The sequence below is a fragment of the Phoxinus phoxinus genome (assembly GCF_949152265.1).
Source record: "Phoxinus phoxinus genome assembly, chromosome: 21".
Classification (NCBI taxonomy): domain Eukaryota; kingdom Metazoa; phylum Chordata; class Actinopteri; order Cypriniformes; family Leuciscidae; genus Phoxinus; species Phoxinus phoxinus.
Window position 1 is genome coordinate 2883475 of NC_136896.1, and position 14856 is coordinate 2898330.

Below are 14856 nucleotides of genomic sequence, written 5' to 3' on the forward strand. Positions count from 1 at the left end.
TGCTATTTACCTACTAACCCTTTCATGGGACTAGGGCTGGTTATCGAGTTCAATACTTTTTAGGTACCGACCGATTTGCCTTGATACTATACCATTATTAGCTCCACGCGGTGTGTGTGTAAGCGTCATAACCCACATAGATGGAAAATATGGTACCATGTACCCATTGTATATGGGTGGGACAAGACCCACCTACTTTCAATTTTATCGTCTCTAATTCAGCGCATAATGTCTGTTCACTTTTCAGAGCGCCGTCAGTCAAATTATCCATTACACTTGAGGAATGCCTTAATAAATTAAACTCCATTCCGCTTTTTAGCTTCAGCGTTGATTTCAAAATAAATGAATAACGTAGTCAGCACGGCACAGTCCTCTGTCAGATGAGATGTTGTCAGGCTATGTGTCATTAAAACTACAATTACAACTGTGTCAGCCGTGATTTTAAGTGTAAAAAAAAGAAAAATTTAACCAATTAATTTTTTTAGGTAATGTAATGTTGTTAAAACGGATTTATATATATTTTTTTCATAAAATTGGTATCGGAAAAAGTATCGTTCAGGAACTGGTATCGAAGTCAAGGTATCGGTATCAAATTACTTTTAACGATACCTAGCCCTACATGGGACAGTAATCAAATGGCACAAGACAGCAGATTAGTACCATAGTACTATACTGTAAGTTATTATCTCGCAAAAGTTTGTGGTACCTAACAAGTCTGCACACTCAGTTTCTTCTCCTACTGCTACTGGAAAGAAGGGTGATTATCTCATATTTTTTATTTTTGCAGGACGCATAGACATGCTGACGGTCATGGCCATGCGCTGGAACCAACGAAAGTTTGACAACTTGGCTTCCACCCTTGCCTGCCGATATCGGAAGGTAAAGACACCAGTTTTCCCTTATGCAACATTCATAGCGATATTGTAAAATAAAGTGGCATATATCTAAAAAATACAATACAATAGTCAATACAATAGAATATATGGATGGTTTCATGTGTAGTGTCAATTGTATTTTTCAGTGTCTTAATATAAAATATGTTCATAAAATATGTAAATGTTCATACCGCATACCGGTATATTGATTGTCCACGTATTTACGAATATACTGTATATTTAATCAGTGTTGTATGTGGTTTTCTAATAGTGGAGGTACTTAACAATCCTTATCAACAATAGTCAAAGTTGTAGGCATTTCCCTCATTGTGATTTGTGTTTGAAGGCCACAATAGCCCTGCAATGCCAGTTGCATAACCTGGAGGCCATGAAAATGGAAATGGACATCACAGACAATCAACTGGAAAGCTGGATCATTGATATCAATGAGTGGGCAGAAGGTAGAATATACTGTCTTATACTGTTTGATATGCTGCTTGATGCATCACTTCTGACTAAGCTTGGCTGCAATTCCAAAGAGGCTCATTGTAATCGTAGTCAAAGAGCACATACTCTGATTGCTGATGATGTGTGGAGATTCATTATCCCCATGGGGACAATATAGAACCTAACTAACCTAACTATACTCAACCTTAACTACAAGTGTAGCCTCAGTTACAGAGAAATATGAACATATTGTTTGTCCAGAAATAATATTTTTTCATGGAATCAAGTATATTTCTTATCTCTTCATTTCTTCCTCTCAGCAACAACATCCCCAAACGATGCTGATCTTGCCATTGTAGCCAGCCGAATTGAGGAGCTGGTGGCAAGTGTTAAGAGGAGGTCCCAGCGTCTTTATAAAGATAATGACGGATGCAAAGGACGTGCCCGGATCCGCCGAAAGATCAGGGAGGAAAAAAATGTTTTACTTTCTTTTGTGGAAAAGTATAACACCTTGGTTCCTAATGCAGAACATCTGACCTTAGACACCATTCTATCTGATGAGATTGTTTGGCCATGGCAGCTTACACACGGTGGTATGTACACAATTCTGTTGACTATGTGAAATAGTCACATAGTGGCACAAAATCTATCATGCCTTTATTGTAACCCCAGAAAATCTTTAAATACTAATCTTAAATACAACTGACTTGTTTCATCTATGTATTCCAGACTCTGTAGATCTAAGGACGAAGAGGAAGGCATTTGACATAGTGATGGCAGTAAGGAGACTTGAGGAGGAGAAGAGGATTCTTATTGCAGAGATGAACAAGCATTGGAAGTCTCTTTGCACCCGTGCAGACACTCTGAAGCACATGTCATCCCAGCTTTCTAATGTGACATCAGGTACAGTATGTTTTTGTGTTATACTTGGCATACATTACAATATTGCTGAAAGTTTCTAATTAATAAAGGCTCAATTTGTTTTAACATGTAAGGTGAGACGTGGGGCCTGCTTCAAGATGGGATCCAAGGTCTACAGAGCTTGACGATGAAGAACAAACAAGCAAGCAACAGCCTGGCAAAGCATGCAAAGAACTGTTATGTTCAAGTTCTGACTGAAACAGAAATTAACTTTGATAGTGATTCTGAGGAATACAATACCAGTAGTGACTCTGAGCACGATTAAACTATATTTTCATGGCCAGAGACCTTTTTTATGCTGTTGTGTGCTGGGGAGGCAGCATTAAGAAGAGGGCTGTTGGGACAGGCTGGTAAGGAAAGCTGGCTCTGTGTTTGGCATGGAGCTGGAGTTAATCATTTAACAAACCGAGGATAATTTGCAGAAGCAGTCTTCTGCATGCTCAACATTGAGGAGAGGTCCTTTGCCCCCAGGGCTAACCAGCAACTCAATGTCACACAAAAGGGTAGTGGAGAAATGGACTTTTCAGCATGAGTCTCTCCCTGCCCCAACCATCACATCACTTTGTCTATTGTCTAGTATCCACTATCCATTTGACTCTCTTACAGGCTACATTAGCCCCTCTACACAGTTTGGACTGTGGTCCCATTATTTACCCCTTTTGGCTGCTTGTATAAACTTTTTCTTTTAAATTTAATATAAGTGTCTGTTCTACTTATCTTATCTGCTTTGTATTGCTTTGTACTGTGCGATATTGAAGAAAAGTTCGATAATTCATTAAATAATGCGATATTCGATATGCGATACGATAATGCTTAAAGTGTGTAAAATAAACTTAAATTATCTTTAAAATATCTTTAAAATGATATAACCTACATGTATAACAAACATCCTTATAACTTGTGAAAGTGAACATCAGTGTTTTACTGTAGCGTAAGAAGTGTTATTTTAACATCAGTGTAAACCACAGGGTTTCAGGTTATCCTACATTATTTAATAAAAGATACTGAATCATAAAATGTAAAAATAAAATATTGCTTAGTTTTCACTGCATGAATTAAATATATCCTGATACTTATTAAAGCTACAAAACTGTATTTTATTCATGACCCCAGTCATTGCAAGCTGTTGCGTTATGCATATCGCGATATACAGTATACATTTCACTAATTTCGATATATTGTGCAGCCCTACTTTGCACTGATTAAACCCCAGCACTGTTAACTTTTGCACTACCACCACTGCAAATCACTCCATAGCTGCCCCATCATGTATCACAGGGTCAGTCCCTACCAGGCCTTTGTAATCACTTGACATGCTCTTCACTTTTTGTATTTGTCTGACTGATTTTTGTTATGTGTCTGAGCTATGTGTGTTGTTTTTGTGGTTGTACAAGCTAATAAATGCCTAAAATGTATCATGTTATTCATTATTTTAATAATATTATTTTGCTCTTATTACCAGTGAAACATTACATATGCTGTAAGACAGAACACTGCAATATGGGCCGAGCGGGGCGCATGCGAAGCCCATATCCCACTTATAATGCCAGTATTGCTTCAATGTACATGATATTTAATCAGTGGTTTTGTCACCAGAAACAACACGTTGCTCAGTTGTGAACTTTTTGAGTTTAGTTGAAGCCCATTCACTGCAGACAGCGTATCTAGTGGAAGTTGTAGTTTTAAAATATATTGGTATATTTCTCATAATTAGAAGTTGGCAGTGTAGAATTTTGGATACACCATGGGTTTTTTTGGGATGGGGAACACACTGGTGTCATCAGATTTAAAAAATCTAATTGTTAAATAGATCAAAATAGCTTATTACCATATTTGACAGTGCTTACAATGGGTAAACTTTGGAGACCATATCTACATGACAGCTAAGGTCCAGAGCTTTCTATAACAGCTGGTGTAGCATCTTCTGTCACTAAATGACAAGCCTTCAAACATGTACTGGGTTCAAGGTTCAGAGGTCAATATTTCAAAGCAGGAGTAATGTATCCTCTTCGGACTGACATACATACTGTCGAGGTTGAGACCTTTCCAACAATGTGTTTGCTATAGTCCTACGACAAAGTTTTAATTTTTACATATCATGGAGACCACTTTGCAGCGATGGCCTCCTTTATTCTCCCCAGAGGGATATTTGCCTCAAGTTCAAATGCTTCACACATAACACTTGACATATTTGTTTTATCGTACAGCTGACATATACTTACAATAAAAAAACAACATACATAAAGTGATATATAGCCAGACTGAAGCACATCACAGCCGCAATCTATTGCTCATCTTTCACAAACAATGACAAGAGCAACCTACACACAACCCTATATGCATTATATCATGAAGCTATTGCACAACCCCTGCAGCCTCAAGCAACATTATTTAAAGTTTTAATTGAGGTAGGTTCAAATTATGCCTATAGTTTAGAAATATACTTAGTTTACATTGGGGTACCCTATATCTTCTGCCAGAGGATAAGAGCTCATACTTGGCATGGAGAATAAAGATAGAGTTAGGGTTAGGATAAGTGGGAACTGATTGTATTTCGTGAATAATGCAACACTTTCCTGACAAATCAGACCTGAGGCCTTGATCATGAAGACATTGGCCGGATTAAACAGCACAACAGGCCGCATGTGGACCACCTTGCAAGGCCAGGCCTTAGATTTCCCACCACTGTCATAGGCCTTAGTAAACCGCCAACCTGAGTCAAGTCATTCCAGGGTGACCAGATCGATGTCATCAGTATCCTGGCACATTCCCTATTGTCAGGGGAAACTACCTCTGTCCCTGGTTTTATGAGAAGAAAACATAGACCTTTAAAGTATATTGATGGCCAAGCTGGAAATGTTGCTGGCTTTACCGATTCCTCAGGCTCATGTCTCCGGTTTTGATCTCTGAAGTCTGATCACCTTATGTCATGCACATGTTGATTTGTGAAATTTGACACCAATCTGTCTTTGTATGAGGCAAAGGATATGAAAAAATTGCCTTTTTGAGTGGCAGTTCAGACGCTGTGTGATTTTAATTCACTTTCATATATTTCATCATATAGTTCTTTCAGAATCAGAATGAGCTTTATTCGCAAAGTGTGCGCAAACACACAATGACATACATACATACATTTATGACATGAGAACAAGCATTTCAATGAGACTAAGGAAAAAACCTGAATAATTAAAAAATAATAATGATATTGGGTATACATGTGAACAGAGACTTATGTACAGATTTGTGCATTGTGTACTGTGGTGCAGCTCTATAAATAAAATTTCTATATGTATTTCCAAAAAAAAAAAAAAAGCAAACAATAACAACAAAACTCTAATTATTGCTTCTCTCTCAGATACTGAGAATGAATTATACAACAGGTGTTAATTTCTGTGTTAGCTGTTTAAGGTGGAGATAGCATGGGGGGGAAAACTGTTTATGTGCCTGGATGTTCTAGTGCGCATCTGAAGCGTCGGCCTGACGGCAGAAGTGCAAACAGTTTGTGGCCGGGGTGAGAAGGGTCTGTGATGATGTTACCTGCCCGTTTCTTCACTCCTGACCGGAAAAATCATTACATGTACCATTGTTGAAAATGTATAAATGTGCCTCTTCTCTTCATTGAGAATGTTTGAAAATGTCTTCTTATTTTCAAACTCTCATAAGTGTTCTGAACAGACAAACATGATAACAAAAATAAACAGTGTTGTGTGCTAAGCGGTCAGAGGTAAAAAAGGATGCAGCTTTTCAGTAATACATCCTGACGCAGGAGGCATCTGTCACCAGGGATAGGACCCCATTTACTTTGCTCCAAAATTACCACAAACAAATACTGACTAAAATGTTCATGATCAGTTAGGATGATGCCAATTTAGTACTTGTTCTGGTTGCCTGGCTTTTGGCTTGCTTAGTTGGGGGCATTTCATATTCAACAATATTATTGATCTGCCTTAAGGTGGACGAGGATGCAAAATTCTTCTAGAAACAAACTTTGTTGTATTATTTTCATGTTATCACTGTGAAGCTGCTTTGTATAATTGTATAATCTGTATTGTAAAAAGCGCTATATAAATATAGGTGACTTGACTGTCACTACATGCAACTTTCCACTATCTCAATTTTCCCATCAAATAGAGCACGAAGTCATGACACAATTATTCAGTGTAGTCAATGATTGACAGACAAATCATAAAATATAACAATAGTGAATTTAATTCTGACCAAATATACAAAAAGAATAGTAAAACAGTATAGGTCATCAGGCGAATTTGCTGGCCGGCTCCCAGGTGTCCTGCCAGACTCTGCCACTGTAAATAGTCCACAAGTCATCTTACACACAGCATATGCAGTACAGCCTAAAGCTCACAACTAGACTTCTGGCTAGTTTGAAGATATGTCATCTGAAGCTGATAAATAAAGGTTTGCCTTTTTCTTTTGGATAATTTTTTGGGGTTTATTTTATATGGCTTTTGTCAAACAGCAGTCATTTTGTTCCAAGTGAAAACTACTGGACTAACCGGTAGTTGCTTGGACACAGTCATCCCCACAGACAACCCTTTGAAGTTCTGCATCAGGTTAACCGTGTCGCTATGCAAATACTGTGTAGACAGACACGATAATCTAAATTATGTGTTTAGAGGCCTCTACGTCGAGCGCAGAGGGGGTCAGCAAAGACACAATGGCACCACAAAGGCATCTGCGTCACAGCTTAAGACTCCATCAGCTGAAGTAGACTAGAAAGTGATCTGAGTCCTCTTTAAGTGAACTCATAATGTGAACACAGAGACAAGAGTTGTTTCTGGTTCAGTCCACTTCACAGGCCATTTTAAGAGGACTAAATTTGGTTCATTATGGGAACAGTGGTTTTCACTTTGAACAAAATAACTGCTGTTTGGCAAACACCATATAAAATAACCCAAATAAACAAAATAAAATTAGCAAATGTATAGGGCAAACAGGTTAGAATGTATTAGCTACAGATGTCATATGACCAAACCTGAGCCAGATGACTACTTGTAGGCTGGCGTGCACATGTTCTCAGTTCAGTTCACTTTAAAAGGGGTCTAAGTATGCTTAGAGAGTGTTCCTTATGCCCAAAAAAAGGAACAGTCACTGCTCAAAGTTCACTTTGAAGGCTGGGAGGGACCAAGTTTTAAAACACTAAGACTGTGTTAGCTATGGATGAATGACAATATACATATGTATGGCAAAGAAAATGTGGAAATAATATGAATTAATGAATGAATAAATTAATGAATTAATGGATACATATACAGAATAAGCCATCACTTACCAGGAAGAGCAAGGCAGCCAGCGCACTTTGACCTCTGCTGCCTTCCCCTGCAGAAACAAACACGCACACACTTTTTCGTAAGGGGTAGCACTTGTGAGAGGGTTGATACTTGAAAAAGGTTGATAACTACTGCTCAGTGTTACTGTTTTGTCACATGTGGATTGAAAGATATGGTTCTACATCTTACCTCATTCATCCGTCTTTCCAATATTTGATCATATGGGTAAATTGTCTGTCGACTGCATTTGCAACCTTAAATGACAAAGGCAAAAAAAAAGTTTGGTTAATTTCAAATGGGTCTGAGTTCGCTTGGGGTGTTCACATATGCCCCAAAAAATGCTGAGTCACTGTTCTTAGTTCACTTTGAGGGCTGAAAGAGACCAAGTGTGAGTTTGGTTCAATAAAAGGGGGCTACATGGAAAAACACCTGTAGAGGTTTGAAATCTTGAGATGTGCAATGGCTTACACTAATAACTATCTAACATTATTCCAAGCAGCTAGTCCCATCCACAGTGTCTATTGTGAGCCCAGCAACACAGTTCAATAAATCCACTTCAGAAATGTTGTTGAAATAAAAGATGAAAATCTCTGTTTTTATTCCTTGGTTTCCGATTTACAAAAGAGAATGTGAGCTGACTAAAGCACTTAATGAAATAAAAGAATCCTAATGGAAGTAGCTATAAGTTAGCAGTTAGCAGGTAAGAAAACCATTTGCTTCCACCACTCTCAAGATCTGAATAACATTATGAGAATCAACGTAATGTAGCCGAAGAAGGCTTATTGTTAAACAGGCAGTACACTATTTTACTAATATGTACCAAATCCTATAAGCACATGTATTCTAGTATGCTTTTAACCTTTTAAGTATTATTTAACATTTTTAACCATTACATGAACTTCTAAATGAAATGATTTACCTGTTTAACATAAATTCGTATTCACATTACTATCAATTGTACTTTGGCCTCTACAACACCCTTACACCCAACACGTGGCTGCTGATATACACATGGGGTGCAAAGAAAAGAAACAAATATACACATGGGCTGCAAAGAATGTGTACTTACTTTTTGTTTTCTTCTTTTTGGCAAGGGTGGAGGGTGGGGCTTCTCTGCCGGATTGCGTGTCTCCTTTGCCTGCGGCTGGGGCTTAGGGTGCAAGGGGAAATTATATATTCAGTATATATTCAGTATCTTGGGGGAGTGGCTTAATTAATTGAAGGGGGTGAAATTCACCTTGGTTAACTTATTTTAAATTAATACAATGATTACAAAACCACGGGACCAATTTACAGATGGGATGCAAGGCAAGATTACTTACTTTGTCTTTTCCTTAATTGAGGTTGGACGGATGGTGGGGCTTGTCTGCCTTGGCCTGGGGTGGATAGTGGGGCTTAGGGAAAAGGTTAAGAATTATATATTCATATTCGCGGGGAGGGGGGTTAATTCATCAAAAGGGGAGAAATTCACCATGTGTAACTTGTTTTATATTGTGCTCTGATTACAAAAAAAAAAAAACATGGGACAAATTTACAGATGGGGTGCAAGGCAAGATTACTTACTTTGTCTTTTCCTGGGTGGTAGAGGCTGCATATGAGTGTCTATCGGAAATAGGTTAAGTGTAATCATTTGTTGGGGCTGGGGCTGGTCTAGGGTAAGGTGCTGGTCTTGAGGCTGGGGCTGGTCTAGGGTAAGGTGCTGGTCTTGTTGTGTCTGGGGCTGGTCTAGGGTAAGGTGCTGGTCTTGTTGAGGCTGGTCTAGGGTAAGGTGCTGGTCTTGTTGAGGCTGGTCTAGGGTAAGGTGCTGGTCTTGTTGAGGCTGGTCTAGGGTAAGGTGCTGGTCTTGTTGTGTCTGGGGCTGGTCTAGGGTAAGGTGCTGGTCTTGAGGCTGGGGCTGGTCTAGGGTAAGGTGCTGGTCTTGAGGCTGGGGCTGGTCTAGGGTAAGGTGCTGGTCTTGTTGTGTCTGGGGCTGGTCTAGGGTAAGGTGCTGGTCTTGTTGTGGCTGGGGCACATCTGTTGTGAAGTTAGCAAAAATATACATTCTGAACACATCGTCAAAAAAATCTACGACAAACACTAATGAACTCTACATAAAACGTATCTTACCATATACTTTGGTAATGAAGTTATATGCCTTCTTCATACTTGTTAAAAAACCTGTGTTGGCTTGCGTTGGTGGCAGATGCGTGACTACTTCTGCCACCAACTTGCCTGTGCCCTTGTGCCTCTGGCTAATGAACAATATGGGCATATAGCCCAAGGCAGAAAGTTTTTGGACCTGAAATGAAACAAAGTAATTAACACATTTCCAATACATTATGTTACTACATTACTACATATATGGTAGTCCATCTACTATTGAAAGACCCAATTTGGCAAAAAATCGTTTTTAACGCTTTCAACAAGTGTTAACCATGTGATTAAAGACATATTGTTTCATGAGGATTTCTTAAATTGCAACTGTTAGTGCTTGATTTGGTTTGAAAATATTTAATCAGATGTTGTGATAGTAATTAGTAGAAGTAGAGTTAGAAGTTGAGAAGTTGAGAGATTAAGTTGAACCGGCACAAGAATCTTGAGTTAAAATCAGAAACGGAGGGCAGTTTACTTGGTGTATATACTATGTACTACTTGATTCATAGTTCATCCCTATCCCTAGTCCCTGTCACAAGTATTTTAAGATAAGTGTAGTCTGGAATATTGCCTACTTATGTACATACACCAATGAATTTTCAAGATTTTTTTTCACAACATGCCTGCATAAAATGAAAGTATCTTTACATATTGTGCATGGGGAGCTTTTTGGCAAACTGTTTATCAGAGCAACTTGCATGTGATGTACAATTATCACTTGAGCGTCATGTATAATGTGTGCAGCAAAAGCAATTAATAGGGATGTATGGTGACGTTTTTAAAGTGATTGTCTGTCTAAAATTTCATCCTGACAAGATGTGCCAACTTCTAACATCCAGGTGCGCATGTGACACCTGGTACACAGCACACAGCATGGCTGCTATGTATTCGGTCCGTCAACAAACATGGGACCCACAGAAAGTCCTCAATAAAAGTTTCCACAGTTGTGTTCATATTCAAGCATGTATATTCCATGTGTTTGTGTGCATACATGCGTTAGAGAGACGGAATATATATAAAAGAAAATAATAAATTGCAGTATCCTGGACCTGAATCTAAGGTCATTTTTATTTTACAGATTAAATTATGCTTCTACAAATGGGGTCCTTGCCCTAGGGCTGCACGATTATGGCCAAAATGATAATCACAATTATTTTTGATCAATATTGAGATCATGATTAATTATCACGATTATTTGTTGATTTTAACCAAAACAAATGTTATTGTCACATAGGCTAATTATAACTGCTTTCACATTTATATTGTGCTACATTCCTGCTCATGTACAAATAGGTGCATCAAAATAAAATAGGTCCTCTTAATAACCAAAATTCAGTGCATCTCCTTAAAGAATAGATAAAAATAAATAAAACAATAAAGAAAATGTAGCAAAACTTCAACAGGGCACTATTTCCCATTGTGTAAATATATTTTAGAAAGCAAAATATAAACTTGCATTGTACCTGCATAATGGATGTGAATAAAACTCAAAATATACAAACAATAAAAAACAAATATTCCATAACAGAATGTAACCAAATGAAAACATTTCAAGGCAGAACTATGCAAAAAAAAGAGACTAGTTTACAGGTTTTGGAAAGAAACACTAGCCTGTCAACATTTGAATAATTTGTCAACGCTGAGTGAGATGATTGACAGCTGTACAGCGAATGAGAGCGCCGCTGACATCATAACTGACGCGAATCAGGAAGAGCAGAGACAAAGCTCACTGTGTTCGCTGTTTGAGCTCTTCAGATCGCATAATTCAGAGGAAATAAATGTTTTTCTGTATGATGAAATATTTTATTTCAAGTAAGTGTGTGATGTTTTAACGAGTAATGAATGTTGAACAACAGTAATCTGGGGCCGTCTGTGATCTTTGCCGCAAAAGGGGTTAAATATTGCTCGATCACGCGAATTTGATCATGGGAAGCCAAATTGATTAAAATTCGATTAATTGTGCAGCCCTACCTTGCCCCATCACACATTATCAATAAAAGTGACAGAAATAATGCTGGGGGGGCTGACTTTCGAGAGGGGTAGAGATTATATTTTCTGGACTGATGGAAAGGATCCCCTTAGAACGGACAGATGGATGTGCATGTTAATGTAAATACTGTATGTACTTTGGGCTTATATTGATTACCACTCAATTAATGTAGCATGAGCATTTTTACTTACAGCTATTTGGGCAGAGGCCACCACCCGCGATGCATTTCTGTTTTTGATGACCCTCTGGCCCCAGTCAACATTAATTGACATTAAATGTGCAGTTTGTGATTTTCGCTTGCTCGGCAGCGTGGCGAAACAAGCACTGCACGTTTTGCGGTTGGCCTGCTGATGGACCTGGCAGCTTGGGCAGGGCCTGAATTTTGGCTTCGTCATTCTGAAATGTACACACACACACACACAAAATATAAATATAAATATTAAATATCATACAGAGATCCAAACACACATAAGGACAAGAAAGAGAGAGCTAGTCAATATATTAGCATGTGTCATACAGCAGTAGGCTATGCTGAACTTATCACTATTCTAACATTATCAAAGGTAGTACAAGCTCTGGATGTTTGCAAGCTGGCAAATTATTTAAGTGCAGAACAAGTGAAAATCGCCAAGCGAGCTGTTTGATTCCTGTAGCCATATTTGAATACTGGCATTCCTCACAAAACTTAAGTTTGATTTATTTAGACTTCATGCCAACAGCAATCTTATCTTATAGGCTGGCCTATATTGTTCAGCCTCCTGCACATTTCATTTGGTGCAATAACCAGGTATTATATATCTTAGTCTCTATCCATGAAATTGCTACAGTGCCCTTAATACAACACCAACTAACAAATCTATATTCTCTGATCCCGACCTTTACACTTTGAGTGGATTGCAGGGAGTGAAGAAGAGGCAGCAACCCAGGTCCTGTCTCTCGGGGGGTGGAGAAAAAGAAAGAAAGAGAAACGAGAGCAACAAATAACAAGACAATAAACAATACAAATAAGACAATAAACAAGACAAATGTGGCTCTTAAAAGTGCCTTTTTTTTTATAAGATGCTGCTAATAAGTATTAAGATGAGGGATAAGATGAGATAAAGGGAAGGAACCTACAGAGAAAGAGAAGAACAAACCAAAATAGAATAGATCAACAAACTACATATTACAATATAAATAACTACTAGGCTAAGACATTAAGTAATTGCTCCTCTTATTTATTCATGCAATCACAATATCATAAAAAATGAATGACTTTAAAAAGAAGTCATTGTGTGAGCAAGTGTTCTTCTATCATTATTTTTTTAACACATCCTTTTGTTCTGCCTTGATTCAAATTGATAAACAAACAGGAATAACGTGATCAGGGTACTTGTAAACTTTGCCTTGCCAGACTTAAAACCGTTATATATATATATGTATATATATACTAGCTACTTTGTTTTGTTTGTTTGTTTATTTCAGGCAATGGCAAAAAAAAATACAAAGTAGACAAAATATAATTAAGTCATATAGTGCAAAAAACAGAATATACAGTATTTAAATATGACAATAGAATTCTGCCTGAAAGGGAGTGGGAAGAAGACAACTTATTTAATACCACCCCACTTTGCATCTCATTGTGATTCAACAAACAGTTGTATTTGATTTGATTTGATATACTTTATTAATCCCACACTGTGTAAATGTCTGTGTTACTGCAACTCAAAAATAAAACATGAAAAATAAAGTAAAAAAATAATTCAAAAATATAATGTCACTCTTTTTCTAATACAGCTCTTACAGTGGGGTTCAAAATCAACAAATACGACAACATATTTGTTTTTGTTTTTTTGGCCATAACTTCCTCATTTTGGACGTGTAAATTCTTATTAATTTCTCTTCTTTATTTGACTGTTGTAGGGTAGGCTACTTACCGTGGTGGAATCGCGCTGGGCAATGGTTTCTGGGATCGTCGCACACAGTGTGACGCGTTGCACAAAATTGCGCCAAAATATCCAGCGCGGTCTCACCCTAAAACGTCATATACTGACGGGTCTTGACCATACGTCAACATACGACGAAAAGGGTATACCCCTATAACGTCAATATGAGACGCAGACATAAGCGCACCAGCAGCGCCTCCTAGCGGTACCCTAACGCATACCTAAACCCAACCGTACCCGAATCGTCACATATGGACGTTAAAGGGTACCCTTTTCGTCGTATGTTGCCATATGGTCAAGACCCGTCAGTATGTGACGTTTTGGGGTGAGACTGTGTTAAAATATCAATCATAATGAAAAAGTACAGTCTTAATATTTTACATCCTTGCTCAAACATTTAAAAGAATCAGCATGAATGTCTGAGTGAAGGAAACACGGGAATATGTAGCCATTACATTGAAACACATCACTTCCCAGAATGCATCCATCTCTTTGCCAGGCTGGGGATGGCCATATAATATTAATACAAACATTTCTGCAGTATGCTATTTAATTTATCACAACTTCATAATCAATATTGAGAAAGATCTATAAAAGTAGGCAATTATTATTATTTATTTTTTTTGTCTGGACCAGACAGAATTTTAGGACAGAGTCCTGGTGTTGTTTACCCATAGCGACGGTTGCTATGCGTCGCTGGGTGAGAGACACAATTAACCAAATAAAAAAAGAAAGGAAACAAAGTACAATTATAAAATATCCCACCTAAATTAAGACACGTTTAAGCCTACAGCAAATATGCAGTCCTGTAACTCCTGTAATTATGCCATTTTAATGTAGCCCAACACTATATTAAATTATATATAAAAGTCGTGGTAGCGATTCAGACAAGGGTTTCTGCCCCACAAAAATGTATGGTCACCGCACCAATGATCGTGACAGTCCATGCGACGACTCACGCTACTGCAAAATACACATTTGCAGTACAAAATCAATCGCCTGAAGCAATACTTTCCAGCGCAGGAAAACCGCTGGATGCCTAACCCCCTTTCGTCAAAATCCAAAGATGAGGGATTTGCATTCAAATCTATTGGATGACCCTCTACGGTGCCACGCGACGAAGAGGGGTACCCTCAACGTCGGCTTATGGACGTGAGGGGGAAATGACCAAGCGGCAGTGTGCGACGAATAGGGGTGAGACCGTGTTGATGTTATTGATGTGTGAATGTCAAAGTTATATTGTGAGTAAAAATAAGGTTACACTCTAAAAAATGCTG

The 14856-nt window shown here is 38.1% G+C and overlaps 1 protein-coding gene and 1 long non-coding RNA gene across 2 annotated transcripts; one reads left to right on the forward strand and one right to left on the reverse strand.

Moving 5' to 3' along the window:
• Nucleotides 1-619: 619 nt before the first annotated feature.
• LOC306989686 (uncharacterized protein) lies at nt 620-2898 on the forward strand. Its single transcript, XM_079595605.1, has 5 exons — nt 620-879; nt 1222-1336; nt 1643-1915; nt 2052-2225; nt 2318-2898. The coding sequence occupies exons 1-5, from the start codon at nt 799-801 to the stop codon at nt 2506-2508; spliced, it is 834 nt and encodes a 277-aa protein (XP_079451731.1). The 5' UTR covers nt 620-798; the 3' UTR covers nt 2509-2898.
• A 4817-nt stretch (nt 2899-7715) lies between these two features.
• On the reverse strand, nt 7716-9197 carry LOC306989811. The gene is made up of 3 exons (XR_013795740.1): nt 8854-9197; nt 8601-8681; nt 7716-7785 (listed from the first exon to the last, which is right to left on the reverse strand). It is a non-coding gene; the product is annotated as an uncharacterized lncRNA (long non-coding RNA).
• Nucleotides 9198-14856: the final 5659 nt, after the last annotated feature.